At 41.9% G+C, this 21030-nt stretch overlaps 1 protein-coding gene across 1 annotated transcript in view; it reads right to left on the bottom strand.

The window, feature by feature from the left end:
• Positions 1-247: 247 nt before the first annotated feature.
• Positions 248-21030, bottom strand: part of LOC127433948 (neuroligin-2-like) — a 117210-nt gene continuing 96427 nt past the window's right edge. The window contains exons 6-10 of the mRNA XM_051686336.1: positions 17318-17503; positions 11084-11349; positions 10794-10947; positions 8178-8544; positions 248-4820 (exon numbers count right to left, since the gene is read on the bottom strand). Of these exons, the coding sequence (XP_051542296.1) occupies positions 3947-4820; positions 8178-8544; positions 10794-10947; positions 11084-11349; positions 17318-17503 (1847 nt within the window). The 3' untranslated portion in view covers positions 248-3946. The remainder of the gene's footprint in view (positions 4821-8177; positions 8545-10793; positions 10948-11083; positions 11350-17317; positions 17504-21030) is intronic.

The raw sequence follows: 21030 nt of genomic DNA, 5'->3' as shown, positions 1-21030 counted from the left end.
ACCTACTTACATTATTGTTGAGAACATCAGTTCATTAAAAGGTCATTAATAAAGATCTATATTCAGGCTACTGAAAGTCTACTGAATGTTTGTTGAAACACTGTTTACTACCTATAGCAAGTCAGTCGATAAGCTGTTATTTTGCTGCTGTTATACAGGCTATTCTAAGTCTACTGAACGTTTGTTGAAACACTGTTTACTAGCTATAGCAAGCCAGTTGATAAGTCACTTATAGTCAGTTAAATATCTATTTGGGACCATCAAAATAAAGTGTTACTACGTGCGTAACTGCATAAAAAACGTGTCAGACCCACTGATATATATACAGTAGAACTGGATTGCTGACGCAATGGTAAACTCCCAGCAGGAAGTGAAGCCACTGGAAGTGTTTGAGCAGCCATTTTGGTATTCCCCAACTGCCATAGAGCCTCAATGACTAATAGCCGATACCACCAGCATTTCACCATGGTGACAATCGTGACTGACTTTAAATTTGCTCGTTATGGATAATATTCGCTGCAAGGGAGAAGATTAACGTGGATCGCGACATCACAGCATTCACCTGTCCAAGTGTGCAGCTAAGTTTAAATAGTAGGAGAGAGAAACAGCAAGCAAGAATGTGCACTCTCAAGTCACCGTGAGAAAAAGACACTTTTAATAGAAACAATTTTCGCAAAAATAACTCAGAATGAACACTTCAATGTTCGCAATACATATGTCTGAAAATGTCTGTATCTTACCTCAGTTTCAGTGAACTTGTTTACATTCAGCTAGATCTGTTCTCGAGTTAGTTAGCGCTACGTTTTAGATAGCTTTACTTGCTCAGACTTTCAAGAAGCAGGAAAATGTCCAGACTCTAAATAAATAAACTATAACATGCATAGAAATTTTGTGTTGTAAGGCTTTTCAGGCAGATTTCAGATATACAAGTGGTAGTTGAATGACTAATTTTCCCCCTTTTTTAAATTAGATATTTTTCTATTAAGTTCATAGGCACACTGGAATGTTTAGGCATACAGATATGGTGGCGCAGTGGTTTCAATGTTATAATGTCATCAGCCATCCAGTTCTATATTGTATATCAGTGGTATGCATTGCATTCTCAACGTTGCCACAAGGGGTGCAATAGTGATATTAGTGTGAACTGCCCACTTCTACGGTCAATTTTCTCTTACAAGCCAACTAATGTCATGGCGGAGCAATGGTAAGCAGGTTAAAGTCAATAGCAATTTACCAGAATAATAACACATTCAGTTTTGGCACAGATGTTTGAAGGTAACATTATCACCCCCTTGACTACTGAGGTTTGTTCCTGCCACAGTAACGCAAAACGTACGATAAGCATGTTTAACCGGGCCGCACATTGCCGTGGCCAAGTGCTCCAATCTGTGTTAACAGACTTGCATAGAGTATGTTTCGGCCTTTATTTTTTCCTGCTCCAACAAAATGTTCCTATTTTGGACCACAAATCAGTTCCACCCTCCATTTTTCATCTATACCATCAGAAGCATTCCAGCAACTGTTTTGTCAACTTTCTTGTCTCTAGAGACTAAAGCACATTGGGTCTTGCAGCAAATTTTAATACCAAATACAATTATTCTCATCAAGCACGCTCGTTCTTGACTGAATATATCCTCTAATATGGATTTGTTTTATTTCCGCTTCCCTCAACATTCATTACAATTTAATGTCTCTTGAAATACTGTCAAAAAGAAGCTTTAATATCTGTAAACCTTCAAATCAAATGAAGAAATTGGCATCTAATAAGAGTATTTAGAGTCGTGGGTGAAGAGATGTGATTGGTTGAATGAGCTTGCACCTGTTTTTACAGTGGATACGATTGGTTATTCAACTGGTGAACCCAACAATAAACAAAATATTTACAAAGACCATGTCATCTCTTACATTTATAAAAATGTACAGTTTGCATCTTGTGTTTTTTGTCAGGTTTTTATCTCTGGCATGACAGAAAGTGGTCTTGTGTGTTTTCATCCACCCACCGACAGAAACTCCAAAAACAAGACAAGCTAACAAATAAAACAGATGGTGAAAATGATCAATATGCACAGTTGCTTTTTGTGTTACGGACAGTAAACTTAAGTGGAGTGAAGGATGACTCCTCTTCCACTTTAACGCAGTGTAGCTCTTCCAGTGGCATAATTTTAGTGCATTTAGTTCTTGAGAGCTACCGCAGCTAATATTGGGATCAAGTCCGTGTAGTGCGCATGACCAGACCTTTCGCGCCAAATGCACCAAACCTGATGCATCGACCGCTTGAAGCTTCCAGAGTCAGTCTCTCGATCTGACCCTTTCTAAAGTTGCATATTCTTTCATACACACATACACACGCACACTCAAATGCAAATCTCCCTCTTCCTTCAATTCTCAGCACCCAGAAAGAGAGATTAAAAAAAACACAAAGAGGTGAGAGGTTGAATCGGTAGGTCTTACGGAGACTTGTAACAGGGCATATAACAAGATGTCCGCATGATGAAAAGTGAACTCAAACTGCAATAATCACTCAAAGGTTAGTGTCAATGAGGAGGAGGAATGTTCTGAATAAGTTGCGAGCTCTTTTGGGCTCTGGATAAAAGAGAGAGATGGAGAGAATCCAGCTGTGCGGAGACAAGTGCAGGTGTTGATCCCGTCGCTCTGGATGTCCAGCTCAGCAGAGTCCGAGTCTTTGTGGAGATAAGAGTCCAGCACAGTGACCATTCCTTAACTCAATGTGACACGATGTGCAGTTTGCTACAGAGGAATATACGAGCAGAGAGAAATATAGTGATAAAAAAGAAAAGAAGGGGATTGGATCAAATCAGTCCTTCTCCAGAAGATGAGCTTTGTTGTACGACTTCCATAATTATAAATGAAAAAAGAAGGGAACTATTTTTCCTCTTTATTATCGTAAAGAATCAGTTTTCATTTCCGGATGTGACCATGTATCTACAGAGGGAAAAGAATCTCCAAATGAAGAGCATAAAATATAGCTGATGTAAAAAGAAAAATAGAGACAGGGAGAGAAAGAGAGAGACAGAAAGAGAGATAAGACTGTTCCAGAAAAAGACAACAATAATAAAAAGAAAAAGAAAGAAGAGTCTTGAATCTTGAATGTGGAACAAATGCTGTTCAGATGTCCATTTTCCTCTTAAAAAATAAATCATGCAAATCTCCCAAAATGCAATCAAGATATAAATTAAATAATTCTAAATCTTTACTTTTTATATAGATATTTGTAGTGTTTGTCATTTCTCCCCTTAGGTAAATAACAGTGACAGTGCAAAGCAAAAAATAACTTAAGAGAAAAAAAAAAGAAAAAAAAAAAAAGAAAAAAAATTCTGCAAATTACTCGAATAGATCCAGTTCAGGCGATTCTCTCCATGTCCGTCCACGAGACTGCATCTGATTGAACGATGATCACAGTACTTGGCACAAGAATGCTGGTAAAAATGTTATAGTAGAATCTCTTTTTTTCATTCATAGCCTTATAAGGTTGTCAATAATACATATTTTACACATATGTTTTCTTGATTTATAAAACAGTCCAAAGTAGGAAAAACTGTTTTTGGGGACTACAAACAGCTACAGCAGAGCAGAAGTGTGTTGGGGAAAAGAACAGATAAAGACAGAAATGGGAAATTAGGTAAAAACAGAGAGGAGCTCAGTGTTGGGATAGCTGCTGTATTGAGTGGGAAAAATTAAGACTGGCAGAAGTGTCTCAGCCCAAAACCGTCTCCATTACTCAATCCAAGAATAAGAGGAACAGGAAAAGTAAAAAATATAAGAAGAAAAAAAGAAAAAAGAAAGAGATAGAAAGAGAGTGTGCTGGGAGAGGAGTTAAAAAGCACAGGAGTGGCATGTTGGACAGTATCTATGTAGAACACCACTCTTCGCACTGTAGGTCTGTTTTCCTACGGTTGTGGGGTGTCTGGTCCCCTCTGAGTGGCTACTATACCCGTGTGGTGGAGTGCTGGTGGGGCAGGGCATTGTTGCTGTGCCCATCACTTGGTGCAGGCACAGGGGGGTATGTGTTGAAGGCATGGAAGGGTTGCATGCCAGTGATGGTGCTAGGGATCATGGAAAGGGTGTTAGCCGTCATAAGTGGTACATCCTCGGGTGCCCGCCGCAGCGCCAGAGTATAGTCTGGTGGGCATACGGGTGGTCTCAGGGGCTCCAGGTCGCCATGGAGACTACGTGGGGGAAGGGGCGTGCCATGATCAAGCTCCACCCTCTGCTGCTTCATCTGCAAGGACATTAGCTCCTCCTCCTGGCTCAGTGCCAGGTCATTATGGGGAGGGGCTCCCACAATTCCCACACCTGGCCCTGCCCCACGTTGGGGCGAGAGGCGGCGGTGACGGCGTTGTAGCAGCTCATGCCGTTTGTCACGTTTGTAGTACAGTGCGGCAAATGCCAGCACATTGAGGAAAAGAAGCGAAGCCCCAACTGCTACTGTTACGCTTAGCTCCGTCGAATAGTCCCGCGTCTCACTTGGGAAGGGGGAGAAGCGAGGCCTTTCAGAACCATCAGGGTCAGGGTCGGGTGGATAGGTAGAAACCGTAGGGTGGCGTGTGGAGCGTGTACCAGGGGGCCCGAGAGGTAGTCGTGTGGTTATGGAGATCTCGTGCAGGGTGTGGAGATGTGGTACCAGCTCCAGCCAGAAGGCCACCTTGTTGGCACGGTAATTGTCACGGATGCGAGGCTTCAGCCCAATGTGCAGGTACTGCTTGTCTTTAGAGCTGAACTTGGTCCAGATCACTTCTTCGAAGCGATTGGGCTTAGTGTGGATGAACTTGGTATCCTGCGGCACGGGAATGTTTGGATCACTATAAAAAAGTATTAACACAGAGTGAGAAGAAAATAAAAGCACAGTACAGCACAATTTAATGCAATTGTTTCACATAATTTATCTTATAGTGATCTGGTCTCATTGTGTGAGCAGCCAGCTTTAAAACTACATTTTTCCATTTTTATTTTAAAAGCCCGATTTCACAAAACCTCTTACAGCATGATCAGTTTAATTGTGTTATTTCAAATAAAAAAAGCAATAAACTGACATCTACTTTTCTGCAAAAATGTGAGTGTTGCTTGGCCATGCAAAACTTGCCACCATGATGATAAGGTATTCAGGGTGGTTGCCAGGTCATTGCTATGCGGTTGCTTAGGTAATCTGAGTGGTTGTTAGCGCATTGCTATCTGGTTGCTAGGCTATTTTAGTGTTAGTAGGGGTTGCACAACTACTGATTTTTAATAGTCGACTAGTGGAGGCCATTAGTCGAGACGTCATTCCACCCACCAAGAAATCCCACTCCCTGACCCATACAATCATACAGTTCACAATAGATAGATCTATGTTTTCTATAATGTAATGGGTTAAACTAGTAATGTGTAATTTAACCTCCTGAGACCCGAGCGTGACTGCTGTGTGCATTTCCCCTTTTAAATTTGTAACTAGTAGTCCCTACTAAATATATATACATATACATATATATATATATACAGGTTGGGAGGGTTACTTTTGAAATGTATTCCACTACAGATTACAGAATACATGCTGTAAAATGTAATTTGTAATGTATTCCATTAGATTACTCAAAATCAGTAATGTAATCTAAATACTTTGGATTACTTTTAGATTTTTTCACTAATTTTGACTATAATAACTCAGTAAGACAAAATACACGTTAAAAATACATTCTGTGGAATGGTTAAAAAATATTTTTAATGACTTCAACCTAAGTGTATGTAAACTATATATATATATATATATATTACACCAAATAGTTTTCCTAAAAATCTAAGAACAAAGCTGTAAAATCTTAAATAATACCAAGCTATAGAAAGTCATATTTTTAAAATCAAATTGTTTATTATGCTTCCAAGAGAACTGGTTATTCATGTTTTTGAGATGTTACAGTTTTCTGTAAAGCTGCTTTGGAACAAAGTGTATTGGGAAAAGCACAAATAAAAAATCTTACAAATACAAAGACTTGAATTTACTTTTATGTTAAAATGTTTTTTCAACTTTGGCAACAAAATCTCAATGTCCTCTCTTTGCACAGTTAATCAAACAAGTGATAGCCCGTGCTGAAGCATTTTACCAATAAGATATTTGCATAATAACTTCTAATTCAAAGTAATGGTCAGCATCATCCAGTGACTGCCAACCACGTTAAAATAAAATTTTGCATGACAAACTCTGAATCTATATACTGATTAACATCGTCCCATGTCTGCCAAAAATGTTTACTGGTCTAAACATCATCTGCAGCCTGAAACTGAACTTTTGACTGGATATTAGAAAAGAATGAAGTTGGCTGCATAGGAAAGCTATAGGATGCTCCCTTGCTCACTAATATGCGAATGACTCAACCTCCAGTGTTCTGTCTGTCTGCACTGGTCTCAGAACAGTTTTAAATGCAGAGTGATAAATGATAATGCAGACTGAATATAGGATAATTTAAGGTAAATGAGCATACAGTCCACGTACATGGTTTTAACAGTGTGCCGTTTCACAATAAATCTATGACATTTTTAAAATTGCATATCAGATGAAACTAGAGACTTTACTCTTTTGACTCAAATGTTTTAATGTAAAATTTTAATGAGGTTTCTTACCAGATGTAGTTTTATTGGCATTTACCCAAAGACAAACTCAGCTGAGATCGGCAACATTTTGTTTTGCCAAATAACTCAGGAAAGTTTAACCCTTTAATGACAGCCTGGAGTCTCCTGAACTGGGATCAGTTGGTTTAAATTAAATTATGCATAGCCTATAGCAAAGCCAAAACGTGATGCCCACACATGTGGATGCGGGGTCTCAGGAGGTTAAAAAAATTAACATAGCTAGATGTCGTCAGGCACTAGATAGCCAGCTAGAATGTGGTTGGGGTCTAATAGGTTGCCATGGAAATGCGCTTAGTAGTAAATTATGAACAACGGTTTGAATGTTGTTTTCTATGTGAACAGACTAGATTGAACATCAACCTCTACATCATCTCCTTGTAAGCACTTTTATATTATAAGTGTGCAACAATAGGTAGGCATACATCAAGCTGTAACATCTCTAAAAGTTAACATAAGTGTGTGAAACTATTTAGTTTAGCCTGGACTACCTATAGCTGCAGGCAATTTCCCTTTCTCTCGCAGCAGCTTGTTCAGATGGTTATGTCCAGCCTCTCTCATGCAGTCAGGGATAAACCAAAGATCTGTAAGAATGGATCTAGCATGCAGATGACAATGGGGATGCATTCCGTCATGTCTTCGGATTCCAACATTGAAGCACTTATCTAACTGTTGCCACTTCGCATTCTTTGAAGGAGCAAACAGCAATTAGGTCAGATGTTCCAACACACAAAGTAGCGCTGAGCATGTTAAAAATCACTAGCTAGCACCAGCAGGTGCTTTTTTTTAAATGACTATGCATTGCACTAATAATTCTGTTATATTTTAAGGCCAGTTTGCATATATTGCAGGTTAACGTAACATTTGTGTCACCTTTATTTAAATACATTAGAGCCACCAGGCCCTACACCCGCTGTGTTTCTTCTTTTATTTTTGCCTATTCGCATTGTAAGTGCATATTGCCACCAACAGGGCTATTGTGCATTTATGGTTTATTTTCTGATATTTCCTCTGTATTTCCTACAGATGCTGTTTTATAAATCACGTGGTAAAGTTGAATAGTTCACTAGTCTTTGCAACCCCTAGCTGCTAGGTGGGTACTTACTGGCCAAAAGACCCACCCCAAATTCTTTATCATCTTCTCATCCCCCACAAGTCTGTGGGAATTTTTTAACAGTTTTATCATCTGCCAGGGAAAATTTTAAGTCCGATCTCTTACAAAAGTAAAAGCACAGCTCTCCTCAACAAGATGGATGATTTGAGGTACCATCTCTGTAGCATAAATGATGCAGGATGAGTTATGTGCCAAAGTTTAATACTTCTGGTTAGGGGCTTTGTAAAACAATTTTAGAAAAAGCCTTAGCAAGCTCCACTCATAAAGAAAAATAAATAAACATGAAGATGCATTTTTTAATATTTTCATTTTGGTGGTTTAATATTCCACATTTTTGTCACCATATGGAGTTAAAAAAAGTTTTGCCATTCTAGATAAACTTCTGATGGTACATAGAGGTAAGTTTTTAGACTTACAAGAATCAGACAATCTAAGTCTCACTTACCCAGTCTTGGCGAAGTTGGTCCAATAGGTCATCACCACAGCACTGAGCATGACATCGTTCTTGGAAAAGTTGCAGGGAAATAGATCTGTGGCACCCACCATGGGAACGCCAAATACATACGGGATCTCATCACCATGTGCTGCGTCTGCCCACTCGGGTCGTGCCTCTGTCTGGCAGTGGTGGTGGAAGGTGTAAAAATAAACAGGTGACTGGAACTCAGCATGCAGCTTCGCTGTGGCCACTGCTGGTGCCACCCACTGGTGATCAGTGAAAAGTGCAAGTAGAGTTTTACGCCGCATGTCACCGTTGTCACGGTCAGCCCAATCGGTGTACATGAACTTTATAGTTTCCCGAAGTATATCTTTACCTAAGAAAAAGGGACAGAGAGAGAGTGAGAGAGAGAGAGAGAGAGAGCAAGAGAGATGGATGTTTTAGAGTTGGTTGACACACTGAGCAGGGCACCTTGTCCCAATAAAGGATAAGTGAGACAGAAAGAACACATACAAGGTGAGTAGTAAAATTAGACCAGTTACCTTGGATAAGTGCAATAAGCATGGTCCAAAGTTAACTTTTTGTCCCACCTGCCAATGGCAGAGGAATTGACAAAATCTACTGGCCATGAAAACATATTTTGCATTATTTGTATTGACAATGGGATTATTTCGCCGTTTTTGGATATTTGTGACAAACAGTGCAGGTCATTGTGTCATTTGCAGGATAAGTATCATGAGCCAGTATCTGCTGAAAAGACCTGCTTAACCAGCATGCAAATCCCATACTGATATAGGCTGGTTTATCCTAGTTAGTGCTGGTTTGGTGCTAGTCTAGCTAGTGGACCAGTAGAGTTCTGCTACCCAACCTAGGCCCAACTGGACTTGACAAACCCAGGGGTTTTGGGTTGGGTTTGGTTCAGTTTTTCAAGTATAACTTAGGGTTGGGGTTGTGCTCAGGTTTGTAATTAATGAAAAAATACATAAGTGTGAGAGCCCAGTGTAGTAACTTTACCATGTTAATGTGTGTGATTGTGTACTTATTTATTCAGCGATTGCTGTCGAAAGCATCCATACACAGATTTTAGTGAGAAAGGGATTTACGTTAAGTAAACAGGGAGTGTTCCATAGTTTTTGACTGTCGTTAGTGATTATTTCAATGCTTGGTAATGTGAATAAGTTGCGAACCGGAAGTCTGTAGCATCTGTGTTGGGAGTACGCGGATGCCATAATGGGTAATTTCGCTGCCATTTGATCTCCCAGTTTCAATACGTAATGTTCGCTGGCTAGGGAATCTCCCTCGATAAATTTGCGCTCAAATATGGGAAAATGGGTGTCCCGATGCATTTTCATTTCATCCTATATGCGTGTCATTATAGATATAACGAGACAAATGAGAAAGCAGCCGTACTACCATATAGTTCACCATTGTTTTCTGTTGTGCTCCACATTCTTCTGCCCTTAGCACTTTCCACACAATTAATGAAAGCAAGTAAGTTTGATCAAATGGAAAAACTACAGATGTAACCAAATAAGCATAGAAGTTTTGGTGAAAATTTATGTCTAAAAGACGACAACAGTGAAAACACTATCCACTAACTAACACTAGCTACAAACGTGAAGGGTTTACAATATAGCAAATGTATCGTAAACTACACTGTAATATCTTTAATTTCACTCTGCTTTCTATTCACATGATACAATTATTCAACTCTAATTATTCAACAAATATTCCTTATTCGTTTATGTATTGATTTGATAAGCAGCAGTGTAATAATGATACATTGCTAGATGTTTGTGTCCTAATCAGAGTTTACCACACTGATAAATGAAATATTAGAAATAAATGGTTTACTTACCGGCATTACTGCAGGGTGCAGTATAGTTGGCACTGCCGCATCTTTAAATAAAATAAACGTTGAAAAGCAAGCAGCATTTTGTGCGTGATTCAAAAAAGATTCTGCAGTAAAATGTGCAGAACAAATGGTAGTATCGGAGTAACTTGAGCCATTCTCTCCTCATCAGTGCACCCATGATGATGACGCATGTTGTGGGATGTGTAAATGCAAATGAGCAATGTCTCGTGACATCACAAACACACTAGATGTTTCAGCAGGTTGGTAACTAAAAATGCTTTTTTTAGATTGGGGAGGAAGTTTTGAGTTCTAAAACTTACAGTATGTTTTTATTGTACAGTTACCTCTTATATGTTTAAACATTAAGGTAAATTTGATTCTTCATTTCATGATCTTTTTAATGTGAGGAAAATTCCACATATGTGTCACCACATGGAGTTCTGGAGAAAACACAAACAAACTCACTGTTCAAGAAACTTCTGATGGTGCACTGAGGTAAATGTTGTTTGAAGACAGCAGGTTGCGATAGATGTTTTCTTTTTTACAAGGTTTTATGTCTTTGATTTGTATTATGCACATCACTTAAACCACGTATATTGTTCCTAATAAATGTTCCAATTAAAGTTACTGGCCAATTGGCAATTTACCTTATTTTTATTTACTTTTTTTATTTTAGCCATTTTCTTCCCACATTTGGCACTTAATACGCATTAATTTGGGACCCTGGCCATAATAGGGTGTATGAATGTGTGATTGTCAAGGTAACTCACCCTCTGTGTATCCATATAGGTTATCTACAAAGTTAGATATGGTGTAATCGAAAGAAGCAGCAGAAATTCCATCTTCACCCTCACTGTCATCCACAAATTTCAGCCCTTCACCCTGGTTCACCCCCAACAGGATGTCATAGTTCAGGAACTCCCCCTAAGGACATTACACAAATGTCATACAGAACATTTATTTGCATGAATTAACTGCTGCGATTAGACTCCAGAAACACAGGGAGCTTCAGAACACTGAAAAGTAGGGAGCCTTGAACTTGCAGTATCCAACATCACACCTGCTGCATGAGGATTTCAGGGTCATCGGGTACCACATCTCCATCCACCACTGGTCCAAATGCAATGTGGTAGCGGGCAGGTTGGATGTCTTGATCTACCAGCTCTCTGAATCTCTTCCTTCGCAGACATTCCACCAGATCAGCAGTGTCGCTTTTGCTGCAGCCAACCTTCTTGGCTAGGATCTTGGTGTACATCAGTGGCCGGTAGTTCACTGACCAGCTGGATATGGCCGTGCCACTCTGAGCAATGGCCCTCTGGAACAGACCTGAAAGCAGGGCCAATTACAAGACAATTAAGAAAAGTCAGCAAGTGGGTGACCGTGATTAGTCCAGCCAAACAAACATAGTCCCAACTAGGTTTGGGTATAATCTAATTACAAAGTAATATGATTATATTCTAATCACATTTTTGGTCAAAAAGTAATGTAATGTCTTAAATTTGTAATCAGATTACAGTTACTGTTAATTTGTTAAAATAATTACTTTTAAGTATATTACTTGGGTTACACATATTTCTAAATAATATTATTTATGTAGAATACATATAAAATATCTAAAACACAACGTCTGTGTTTCTGTGCCAACTCAAAGGCATGTACAAACATCATAATAGACATTATTTTAGAATAACGGTGAATTTGTGTTGTGTTCGAGACATTTCACGCTTGAATTGTTGAGGTGATCACTACTGAATACAACACAACTCGGATGCCTATGGTGTTATTTCATGTTTTTAAATATAGATATCTTGGGATGTACAGCATGAGTAAGTGTTTTTTTCCCTTTATATTTAGTGTATTATGATTCAAATCTTTCTTTTACTTGCTCATTTCTCAACGGCTACAGCCTCGCCATAAGCAAAAACTGCGATGTGCTATCATCAGTATATAAGATCGCTGCTCAATTTCCCAAAGTAGGTATAGCTGCAGGCCAGAGATCTCCAAATGCGTGCAGAATCTCCAAAAGAGGGCAGAGGCTCTCCAAAGGGGGTTGTGCTAACTCCAAAAAGGGACATCACTTTCACAATCCAATCAACAGTCGATGGATAAACTCAAATCCCCATCCTACATTTTTTTCTTGTTCACTCAGAAATATATCACAATATGGAAGTTGTTTGCGACTTACACGCCTACTTCAACATGTAAATCCAGAGGATTTCAAATCTGAGGATTTCAATGAGCTAAGTTACAGTATACTGTATTTTCATAGTACAATTCACTTTTTTATATCAAATGATTTCCCCTTTAATACTTTATCTAATCTAATTCTGGAAAAGTGTAACAAGGTGCTAGTTTCATAGAAAGATCACGCAGGTGTTCAACAAGTTGTAACCCATAACAGCATTCGCCAGCAGCCAGGGGCACGATTTAATATGTGCTGTAAATTGGGCAGGTTGAAACTCTGAAAATCTGATTTATTACGTGAGTGAAAGTGAAACAAAGTGAGCTCAGCAGTGTTCAAAAACCCTCTGGATAACTAGGAGGAAACCATCTTGGCTTTCAGCACCCTACTGCACCGTTATGTAAAGTGTCCCACTGTTTTCATCTTTCATCTTTTATTAATTATTAAAATGTTCCCCCTCCCCCAAACACACACCACACACACAACTTTGTTACAAGACCCCCCAGCTTCAGTTCCCTATGAAATCAATTAAGAATCAGCTCAGCTGCAGTCCAACACTTCTGCATCACACACACACACACACACGCATACATGTACACACTGCTCATTATGAATTTGTCTCACATCCCTCCATTTTTATCACACAGCTCTCATTATAAACTGGCATCAAATGCAGACGCACGTGTGATCTCATGATAGCGGTATAAATCAGTCTCACACACCCACACAAACTCACACATATACTGTAAGGCAGTGCCAAAAAATAGTCTCACATTCACACAGCCTTAATATATACCGGTGCTTTCAAATTATTCATAAAATTTAGAGCAGTTGTTTTCAACTGGTTTTGCTTCAGGACCCAGATTGTCCATTGGGTTGCAACCCAACACAGTAGCAAAATTGTTTACCATACAAAATTTAATTTTGATGGTTTTATGCTCTTGGCAGCCAAGAATGCACAGCACAAAACATATTGTGGTCACAAACCATGTTTATCCTTGATGAAAGTAAGCCTGTATTAATTATTGTCTGGGTTGTATTCTCTTTTATCTTTTATAGTTTTGCTCGAGAATGAGGTCATGTAATGCAACCGGTCCATGTTGGTATCTGCATTATGTGGTTAACTTCTACCGAATTATAAAATAATTTGCGGCAAAATACTGTGACTCTGATTAGACGTACAGCCTTTAACGTCAACAACAAAAGATATGGGAAGAAATATCCTTTTAAAAGTTTATAATCCCAGATTTTTTTTTTTTTTTTTTTTTGCCATTATAATGATGCACAACTGATTCTATTTTATCATTTGCATTTAGCATGTTTTTTCCATGCTGTCCACAATCCTATCAAAACAGACCTTTAAATCACTGGTTCCCTATCTGCCACTCACTCGACGTTGTGTCGATGTAGTGACACTAGGGGTCACTCTTGGGAGCCCTAGTGTCCTAGTGGAATTTGCATGCCACTCCCCCGGACATATGGGTATAAAAGGAGCTGGTATGCAACCACTCATTCATTTTCTCATCGGAGCCGAGCGGTTGTATTCAGTGCACTGAATTCAATTCCCTCCAAAGACGCACCTCAAAACTGCTGGATTTACGGTGCATTTCAGCAGCTTCTCCCTCTCTGCACCCGAGGAGTGCAGAGAATGCCCCTGGGCGTTTCGGCAGAGCGAAAATAAGAGAGTATATTCTAAAAAAGAATATTTTCATTCACAAAAAGAGCGGCACACATGGAACGTCTTTTTAAAGATGCCTTTCCGTTTGTGTGTTATTCCTGGTTGCGGTCATTATCTCTCCGCTTCTGACGGCCACGATCGCAGTCTTATGTGTCTGGGCACTGCCCACGCGGAGACATTGTTCGTGGATGAGTCATGTCCTCATTGCAAGAACATGACCATGGCAATGTTGCGGTCGCGGGCTTCGGCTGGGCTTCCTCCTTCGGGAACGGTTGCCCACAGCTGTGGCACAAACACGCCCACACGGGATTGGTTCCGGTGGACAACAGGGACGAGATCCCTCCTACCCCCTCCTCGGTCAATCTTATGGTGGGCGGCAGGAGCCAGGTAGGTGCTTCGATGTCCCTGGACTCAGCACAGCCACGGGGCTCGAGTCCCCTCGACGTGGCACCTCGAGCTCCGCCCTGCCGCGAGGCCCCACCCGCTGGTATGTCCGACGTGATCATTCCCTTGGTCCCCCTCGCCCGGAGTTTGGGCGCGTGGCTCACACTTTCTAACCCGTCACAATGGCTGACCCGGACCGTCCGACTTGGCTACGCGATTCAGTTCGTCAGGCGCCCGCCCAGGTTCAGCGGCATCCGTTTCACCTCGGTGAAGAGCGAGAACGCCGCTACCTTGTGTGCAGAGATCACTACCCTTCTGCGCAAGGGTGCGATAGAGCCTGTCCCTCCAGCCGAGATGAAGAAAGGGTTCTACAGCCCTTACTTCATCGTACCGAAGAAAGGCGGTGGGCTGCGACCAATCCTGGACCTGCGAGTACTGAATCGGGCTTCGCACAGACTCCCGTTCAAGATGCTGATGCAAAAATGCATTCTAACGAGCGTCCGGCATCAAGATTGGTTCGCGGCGGTAGACCAGAAGGATGTGTACTTCCACGTCTTGGTCTTACCTTGACACAGCCCTTCCTGCAGTTTGCCTTTGAAGGCCAGGCGTACCAGTACAAGGTCCTCCCCTTCGGCCTGTCCTTGTCCCCTCGCGTCTCGATGACAGCACGCCTCACGAATGAGAAGGTGTTCAGACGGAGGACAGTGGTTCCACTGAAACCTCTGGGGCATATGGCATCCTCAGCAGCAGCCACACCGCTTGGGTTGATGCATATGAGACCGCTTCAGCACTGGCTTCAGACTCGAGTCCCGAGATGGGCATGGCTAAGTTGGCAAATCGACTGCCTAGAGTTGTTGGCAGTACTGCTCACCCTGCGGAGGTTCCGGCCGTTGATCCAGGGCAAGCATGTGTTGGTCCGGACAGACAACACAGCGACGGTAGCGTACATCAACCATCAAGGCGGTCTACGCTCCCGTTGCATGTCACAACTCGCCTGCTGTCTCCTCCTCTGGAGTCAGCAGCGCCTCAAGACGCTATGAGCCACTCACATCCTGGGCGACCTCGACACCGCAGCAGATGTGCTGTCACATCAGGTTACCCTCAGGGGAGAGTGGAGACTTCATCCTCATATGGTCCAGCTGATTTGGAGTCCATTCGGTTGAGCACAGGTAGACCTGTTTGCTTCCCGGGAATCCTCCCACTGCCCGCTTCGGTACGCCCTGACCAAGGCACCCCTCGGTATAGATGCGCTGGCACACAGCTGGTCCCCTGGACTATGCAAATATGTGTTTCCCCCAGTGAGCCTACTTGCACAGACCCTGTGCAAGGTCAGGGAGGACGAGGAGCAGGTCATCCTAGTAGCAACCTACTGGCCCACCCAGACATGGTTCTCGAATCTCACGCTCCTCGCAACAGCCCCCCCCCCGGCGAATTCCCCTGAGGAAGGACCTTTTTTCTCAGGGACGGGGCACCATCTGGCACCCGCGACCAGACCTCTGGAATCTCCACGTCTGGCCCCTGGATGGGATGTGGAAGACCTAAGTGGCCTACCACCCGCGGTGGTAGACACGATCACTCAGGCTAGGGCGCCCTTTATGAGGTGCCTGTATGCCTTGAAGTGGCGTCTTTTCACTAAGTGGTGTTCTTCCCGACACGAAGACCCCCAGAGATGCGCAGTCAGATCGGTGCTTTCCTTCCTGCAGGAGAGGCTGGAGGGGCGGGGACCTGCAGGCATTCTCTGTCAGCGAATCGTGCCCGGAGTTCGGTCCAGGTTACTCTCACGTGATCCTGAGACCCCGACCGGGCTATGTGCCCAAGGTTCCCATGACCCCTTTTAGGGATCAGGTGGTGAACATGCAAGCACTGCCCCAGGAGGAGGCAGACCCAGCCTTGGCGTTGCTGTGTCCGGTGCAAGCTTTACGCATCTATTTGGATCGCACGCAGAGCTTTAGAAGCTCTGAGCAGCTCTTTGTCTACTTTGGTGGACAGTGGAAAGGAAGCGCTGTCTCCAAACAGAAGATCGCCACTGGGTCATTGACGCCATCACGATGGCATATCAGGCTCAGGACGCGCCACCCCCAGCGGGATTATAAGCCCACTCTGCCAGGAGTGTGGTGGCCTCCTGGGCCCTGGCTAGTGGCGCCTCTTTGGCAGACATCTGCAGAGCAGCGGGCTGGGCAGCACCCAACACCTTTGCGAGCTTCTACAATCTCCGGGTTGAGCCGGTCTCGTCCCGTGTATTGGCAGGCATGAGCAGGTAAGTTCCGGGTCAGCTGGCCGGGTCTACTACTTGCACATAGTGCCTTTCCCCTCCCTTGAGGTGAAGACGTGTTCTCTTGACTCCCAGTCGTGTTCACAGACTGTGATCCCTGGATGACTTTCCCCCTTAGCCTTCTGGAAGTTGAGTTTGCGGAGAAACTCGCTGCCGGCCCCGTATGTGTGCTAATGAGACCCTGTACTGAGGTAGGTGCTCCACATGTGCTGGTTCCCCCAAGGTGACCCCATGTGATATCTTCCGCAAAATCATTTCCCTGTCAGTAAACTGCATCTTCCTTGGGCAGAGGCCCCTCTGCCCCCGGTCGCCATGCTTTGTAGAAACTCCTCCCCCTTCGGGTAGGACCTACCATGGGACCTCTCCACATGACATACTTCCGACAAGACTCGGTAAAACCATGTGACGTATTCCACTCAAAATACCCCCCTCTTTTTCAGCACAAAACCTGAATGAGTGGTTGCATACCAGCTCCTTTTATACCCATATGTCCGGGGGAGTGGCATGCAAATTCCACTCACCAATTCTCATTGGCCTTTTTTCAAAAAAGCAGTGGTGTTTGGAGCTCCCAAGAGTGACCCCTAGTGTCACTACATCGACACAACGTCTCGTTCCCTCCATCAAGGAACAGAGGTTACGAAAGTAACCATGACATTCTCAACCACTGATTTAAATCATAGAATTGCATAGTGTAAATATATCTATAGCATAAAAATTGTCTTTAACTTGGAATTTTTTATTGATTGACAATGATATTGGTGACAACAGAGGTTCAAACCTTCTGAGTGATGGGACAGGATGAGAAGGTTGACACACGAGGCTCCTGCCCCAGAGCCAAATATGGTGATTCTCTCTGGGTCTCCCCCAAAGTGGCCGATGTTCTCATTGAGCCAGCGCAGAGCCTGAATCTGGTCCAATAGCCCATAATTCCCCTTTGCAGACTGATCTCCAGTGCTCAGAAAACCTGAGGCGAGAAAGAGAGTTAGACCAAAGATAAGAGACAGTGTGGACCAAAGGTATAAAAAGACAGCGATCAATGTGTTGACCAAAATCAAGCACTTGGAGTCAAAGAAGAGCAAAGTAAAATTGTAAAATGAAAGAAGGAAGTGAGGCTCAATCTTCTGCCTTTAATTACACTGCGTGCCCAATTATTAGGCAAATTGTATTCCTCAGGACTAATTTTATTGTTGAACAAACACAATGCTCTCAGTCAATCCAAAATGATATTGAACCTCAAACCTGAATGTTTAACAAAGAAAAAGTGAGTTCTGTCTGTCTCAGGGGAATATATAAGTGTGCACAATTATTAGGCAACTATTCGTGTGCACAATTATTAAGCAACTAAATTACAAAAATCATTTCTATTAAAAATAATAATATTTTTAGAGTAGGTGCAACAAATAAGTAACACAAAATGACAATTAAATAACATTTTTGGCCTTTCAAAAATATTCAGTGACCAATATAGCCACCCTTCTTTTCAATAACTGCCATGAGCCTTCCATCCATGGAGTCTGTCAGTTTCTTGATCTGTTCACGATCAACTTTTGCTGAAGCAGCAACCACAGCCTCCCAAATGCTATTCAAAGAGGTGCATTGTCTTCCCTCACTGTAAATCTCATGTTTGAGAAGGGCCCACAAGTTCTCAGTACGATTTAAGTCAGGTGAGGAAGGGGGCCAAGTCATTATTTAGGCATCTTTAAGGCCCTTGCTGGCTAGCCAAGCAGTGGAGTACTTGGATGCATGTGATGGAGCATTGTCCTGCATAAAGATCATAGCCTTCTTGAATCCTGAGGACTTCTTCCTGTACCACTGCTTGAAGAAAGTACTTTCCAGAAACTGGCAGTAGGTTTGAGAGTTGAGTTTCAGTCCATATTCAACTCGAAAAGGTCCAACTACCTCATCTTTAATGATAGCAGCCCATACCAGTACCCCTCCTCCACCTTGCTGGCACCGGACTTGAAGTGGTGCCCTGTGTCCATTAGTGATCCAGCCACGGGACCATCCATCTGGTCCATCAAGAGTCACTCTCATTTCACCTGTCCATAAAGCCTTTGAAAAATCTGTCTTCATGTATTTCTTTGCCCAATCTTCGTGTTTCAGCCTTTTTGACCTTGGCCATATCTCTGAGCACTTGGCACCTTGTACTTCTGGACACTCCAGGTAGGTTGCAGTTCTGGAATATGGTAGCATGGGAGGATAATGGGTTCCTGGTAGCTTCATGTTTAATTCTTCTCAAATTTTTTGCAGTTAATTTGCACCTTTTCTTCTCCATGCGTTTTTTGTGCCCCAGTTGACTATTCGCAACAAAAAAACTTGATTTTCTGGAGGTCACACCTCAATAGTTTAGCTATTTCAAGAATGTTGCATCCGTCTGAAAGGCATTTTACAATATTTGTCTTTCCAGTGTCAACTAAATCTCCTTTTTGGCCCATTTTACCTGAGGTAATGAAGTTGCCTAATAATTATGCACACCTTGATATAAGGTGTTAGTCACTTTCGCCACACCCTCCCTCATTACACAAATACATACCACCTGAAAATGACTGAATCCAATAAGCATTCAAGTTTATATGGTTTGGAGTTGGAAAATGTGCATGGAAATAATGATAAGATCAGAATACTCACTTGCCTAATAATTGGGCATGTAGTGTATACATCTTAATTTGCAATGAATCAAACCAGCCTGCTCCGAGGTGAATTACAACGAGAGACTGTTTAGCCAAAGTCCCTTTCAAGGCAAGTCAGTCAACTTGCCGGACATCTTGGGAAATCTCCTGGGCAGCTATTTTGTATGGATAACTCCTATCGGTTTGAATGGGTAAAGACTGAAATCTCCAAAACAGATGGTCAAGATTATTATTAAATAACATATTTCAAATCAGCAGTAAATCTGACAATGATATCATAAATTGCGCTTCATTAGCACATTTTATGATGCCATTGTTGTTAGATTTTAGATGATGGGAGCATTCCCAAGATGGCTGAGTGAACTGACTTGCCTTAAAAGGGACTTTGATCACAACATTACAAACTTTGATTAGAAGCACCAAAAAAACAAAACAAAAAAAAGTATTTGGAAATCGCACAAAAAGACAAAGGTACAAGATTGTGTACTTAACGTCTTTAATGTGGGAATGAACTACAATCCCATGGAGCACTGCAAATGACACAATAATTTGCAAATGTTGCTAATAAAAACAATGCATAAATGGAAGAGCTGCTGATTCTAAATGCAGAAATGTTTTTTATTTTATTGCAAAATTTAGTTTACAAGTGTAAGGAGACAGAATCAATAACATAATTCGCAATGCATCATGGCAGTGGGTGGTCATAACTCTTTGGTGGTCTGTCTCATCAGGATTCTTGATTAGTGTAGCTTTTAACCAGAAATAATGCTATTAAATGTGTTTTTGAAAAATAATAGTTGAAAGAACACAGATTGATGCCTTAAACAGGAGCATACACCATCAATTAACAACCTTGGAGCTCTCGCCAGGTCTGTCTTTAAATAAGTTATTGTTAAAAATCAATAGGATTTTTACTTCTGGAACCAGACTGTTGCTCTCTATTAGACCAGACTGCCAAGACATGTTTACACAAGATTGGATAAACCAATGGAAAATAAAGTTTTATTAATATTTCAGAGATGATAACCACTCACAGAGTTAAATATACATAATTAGGTCATGTAAAAACAATGTAGCATACTACAGTTTGAAATATTTATTGATACATGATGTGCACTGTTTCACATACTATTTTAAAAAACAGTAGTCAGTATTTAGTCCAGAAAACATAGCCTCAGTATTCTTGAAAGAACCTGTTACATAAACAATACAACCCTATGGGCTAGATGTCATTCAAGGCCATGACTAAAAGTCACACACTGGTTGCCAACTGGTATAATGATGTAGCCCACAGGAAGGGTGACTAAACAAATCAGTGAATTAATCTGAACAAGCCTATTGGTAAACTGATTCAAAAGAATCAAATCACTGTGATGAATCCAAGTCCCCACTGGTAGTTCGGATATCTATTCATGATTACTCTAAAACAGACATGGGTAATTTATGGACTGCAGGCTGGATCCAGCCCTCCACATGGTTTAATCTGGCCTGCCGCTCATTTAACCTAAAAGTGTTTTTTTCATTGAATATTACAGTTATCTTGCATTGGGACCTAAGGGCAAAAGTACACTTTGGGTGTCCGTTGCAGATTGCCCTGTGCACAGTATGTGTGACACAAATTGCGTCATCAGTACAGCAGCGCGACTTGACCGTGCACCGCGTAGATTTTCTTGACCCGCGCACACGGTCTTCGGCTGGGCGCTTCGCTGACGCATGTGCCTGCTATTGACTGTACTAAAAGAGTATCACAAAGAAGTTGTAGTGGACATGCTATTATGCTACATCATATTTGCTCGTAGTTAGAAGAGTATACTCAAAAAGGCAACGCGGTCGACCAGGCGCGAGCCGATCCGGAACGCGC

The sequence above is a fragment of the Myxocyprinus asiaticus genome, chromosome 43 (genome assembly GCF_019703515.2).
Source record: "Myxocyprinus asiaticus isolate MX2 ecotype Aquarium Trade chromosome 43, UBuf_Myxa_2, whole genome shotgun sequence".
In the NCBI taxonomy this organism is placed as follows: Eukaryota; Metazoa; Chordata; class Actinopteri; order Cypriniformes; family Catostomidae; genus Myxocyprinus; species Myxocyprinus asiaticus.
This window is presented reverse-complemented; position numbering and strand designations above follow the sequence as displayed.